At 38.3% G+C, this 3254-nt stretch overlaps 1 gene segment (V, D, J or C); it reads right to left on the bottom strand.

Moving 5' to 3' along the window:
• Positions 1-1122: 1122 nt before the first annotated feature.
• Positions 1123-1624, bottom strand: LOC116900909. The segment is given in 2 exon segments: positions 1123-1445; positions 1576-1624. Coding segments are annotated over 2 exon segments (372 nt in total).
• Positions 1625-3254: the final 1630 nt, after the last annotated feature.

Below are 3254 nucleotides of genomic sequence, written 5' to 3'. Positions count from 1 at the left end.
TAAGCATCTGTAGAAAATAAATACACTTCATATGATTGCTCTCTATGTGAATGTTTTGTACCATGCTTCCATAAAACACATCACAGAAGGTGAGTTTTAAGGACACGATGAAAATTGCCAAAATTATAAACATGAATGTGTTTATAAAAGGTCCATAACCTACATAAAGTTGTAACTTTCAGAGAATGATTTTAAGATGTCTCAGCAACTTAGAAGATTTTCAGTTCTTGAATAGGACCTAGGTTCATTATCAGTATCCACATGGTGACATGAAAACACTCTAGTTCCACGGAATCCAAATAATTAACCTGAAAATGTACGTGTGAGTATGTGTATATGGAATTATTAACAGTTGATATCTTGGAATATTCATATAGTCAGAAATGCTTATTTGCATTCAATAAAAAAGTAATGAAAAAAGAGGCCATGAATTTAAAAGGGAGTAAATAGGAATATTTGTGAAGATCCGGAGGGAAGAAAGGAATAAATGTCATAATTAAAATGCAATCTCACAAATAAAAATTGGAAAAAGTAGTATCTGCATCATCTCAATAACATCCGCAAATACCTGTGAAAGGACTATATAATTATTTATTTATTTCCCAGAATTAGTTCATATCTGAGAGCCTAGGCCATGAAAGAAAACATAATAAGGAAATTCTACATTGAACCACACGGAAATCAAAATAAGTGCAACTCATAAACTGGAGCTGTTCTTTTTAAGATGAGCATACTCTCTACAAATATACCCATATTGTCTCTCTGATCTCACCCATCAGAGATCATGGCCTCTTAATGGATCACTGACCTGACTGCAGCTGTTCCTAGCCTTTGATGATTTGCATATACCCAGAGCACAGCCCACTGATGTGAGGACTTCTTTATCGCCAGGTCATACCCTGTGCTAGAGTCAGCATCACACATGTCACACACAGGCATGAGTGCTCCTAGTCAGATCCTGGGGTTGCTGCTGCTCTGGCTTACAGGTAAAGAAGACTGAATAAATAGGAATGTTACACATATGGCTGTTGTTAGTCCTAAAGGAAACAGTCTCAGCAGCCAGTGACACGAGAAGAAGCATTTCCAGTAGAGTGGGCTCTCACTTCTGCTTCCCTGGGTGGTTTATGTCATGGCCTGAATCACTGTGGGAGGAGCACTATAAGCCTGTAGACAGTAATAGGTTCCAGTATCTTCAACCTGTAGTCTGTTGATCTTAAGAGAATACTGTGTGCCAGATCTACTGCCGCTGAACCTTGATGGGACCCCATCTGCCAAGCTGGTTGCACTATGGATCAGGAGCTGAGGAGATTTCCCCGGTTTCTGCTGATACCATGATAAGTAATTACCAATGTCCTGGCTTGCCTGGCATGTGATGGTGACAATTTCTTCCAGAGATGCAGACAGGGAGGCAGGAGACTGTGTCATCTGGATGTCACATTTACCACCTGAGATTGAAAATTGAAAAAGAATTCCCATACAATTCATCTTGGTCTAAGGCATCATTTATGGAGACCATCCATGGAGCACTTACCGCACTGATCTGTATAAATTTTCAGTTTATTCAGTCGTCCTTACCTGTAAGCCAGAGAAGCAGCAACCCAAGGAGTTGAGTGGGCACGTTCATGTTTCTGTGTAACATGTGTGAAGCTGACTCCAGCACAGGGTGAGACCTGACTATAAAGAAGTCAACTGAGCAGTGGGCTGGGCTCTGGGCTCATGCAAATCAGCAAATGGTAGGAATGACCATGGCATTGGTGAGGTCAGTGACTCATTAGAGGCCTGTTGTCCTCTTATGTTTTAGATCAGAGAGCCAGTACAGGTTTATTAGGGTATTTTTAGGAATGTGTTCCTCTTTGGATAGCAGCAGCAGCAGCAGCAGCAGCAGCAGCAGCAGCAACAACAACAATGAATCACCAGGCTATGAGATGCAAATTGTTTTGATTTTTGTCACATTCATTATAAGATTTTCTGTTTTATTTCTCTTATAGCAGGGCCTGGAACCTACAGTAAATGTTAAACAGTGTATAAATGCTTATAGGGCAATTTCATATTTACCTGTGAAGGTTATTGAGGTGGTGTGGCTTCATCTTTTTTTTCTACTTATATGTGAGATTAAATTTTAATAATAAATTTTGTCTCTTTTATTTCCTCCCTCTAAAATCTCCCAAATATATCTTTTTCCTCTACTTGTAATTCATCACCTCTTTTTCCATTAATTGTTACTGCATAATTAAATGTACTTACACACACACACACACACACACACACACACAAACACACATATTCTTATGTATAAACTATTGAGTTAGTATAATATTACAGACACACACACACACACAACACACACACACACACAAATATATATGTATGTATATACAGGGTTGATCATTATCGTATAGTCAATCAATTTGTTGTGCTCTGCCCTGGAGAAGAAGACCTCTCCTGCTCCTAGCTCTATCCAGTTGTGTATACTTCATTGTGTAGAACTGAGACCATATGGAGTTTATCCCATCCAGTTTGGCAAGTTCAGAGGTGTCCTCCAATTTTCAGCTCACCTTTGTGCAGTTATTTAGGTGAGATTTTGCAGGAATATCTTCTGATATCAGTAGGAGATACAGTCTCAGAGAAAACTCCCCAATCTTTTGGTTCTTACAGTGTTTCAACTCTACTCTTCCAAATTGTTTCCAATCCTTGTGTAGGTTGTAGATGTATCCACATGATTGAGCTACACATCTCCCCATGGAACTCAGCAAGAATCATTTTGATAACAATGATTCCCAGAAGAATAATACAATTTTACTGGAAGACATGGTTTGTGGAGAAGGGCAAGAGCTTTCATAACATTATTTTTTTCAGGTAAACAATCTTATTTTACTCTATATTTGACAGAGAAGCTACCCAAGAACTAATGACATCAAGACCAGAGAAATTCATGGGTGTCTCTCCTTCCATCTATGCCTATGAGCTCTTTACCTAGATTAGGCTGGAATTTTATCTAAGCCCAGTATTCCTGTGAGGATTCACATTATTGTACCTGAGTTATTGCATATTAATACAATTTATTGTCTTTAAAGAATATTAGTTTTCTATAAGTAATATCATCCATGTCTTTGAATGTACAATTGTTCTTCTTGCATATGCTATGGGCATCATGCCTTCTCCAGAAACTAAGAAGAGATGAATCTTAATTTAATTTCAGAACAAAGGAAATGAATCTCTTTGGTGAGAGAAGCATGTACACAAGTGAAGATGGA

This window comes from Rattus rattus, chromosome 5 (assembly GCF_011064425.1).
Source record: "Rattus rattus isolate New Zealand chromosome 5, Rrattus_CSIRO_v1, whole genome shotgun sequence".
NCBI classification, from domain to species: Eukaryota; Metazoa; Chordata; class Mammalia; order Rodentia; family Muridae; genus Rattus; species Rattus rattus.
The sequence above is the reverse complement of the archived record's forward strand: the minus strand, read 5'-3'. Positions and strand labels throughout refer to the sequence as shown.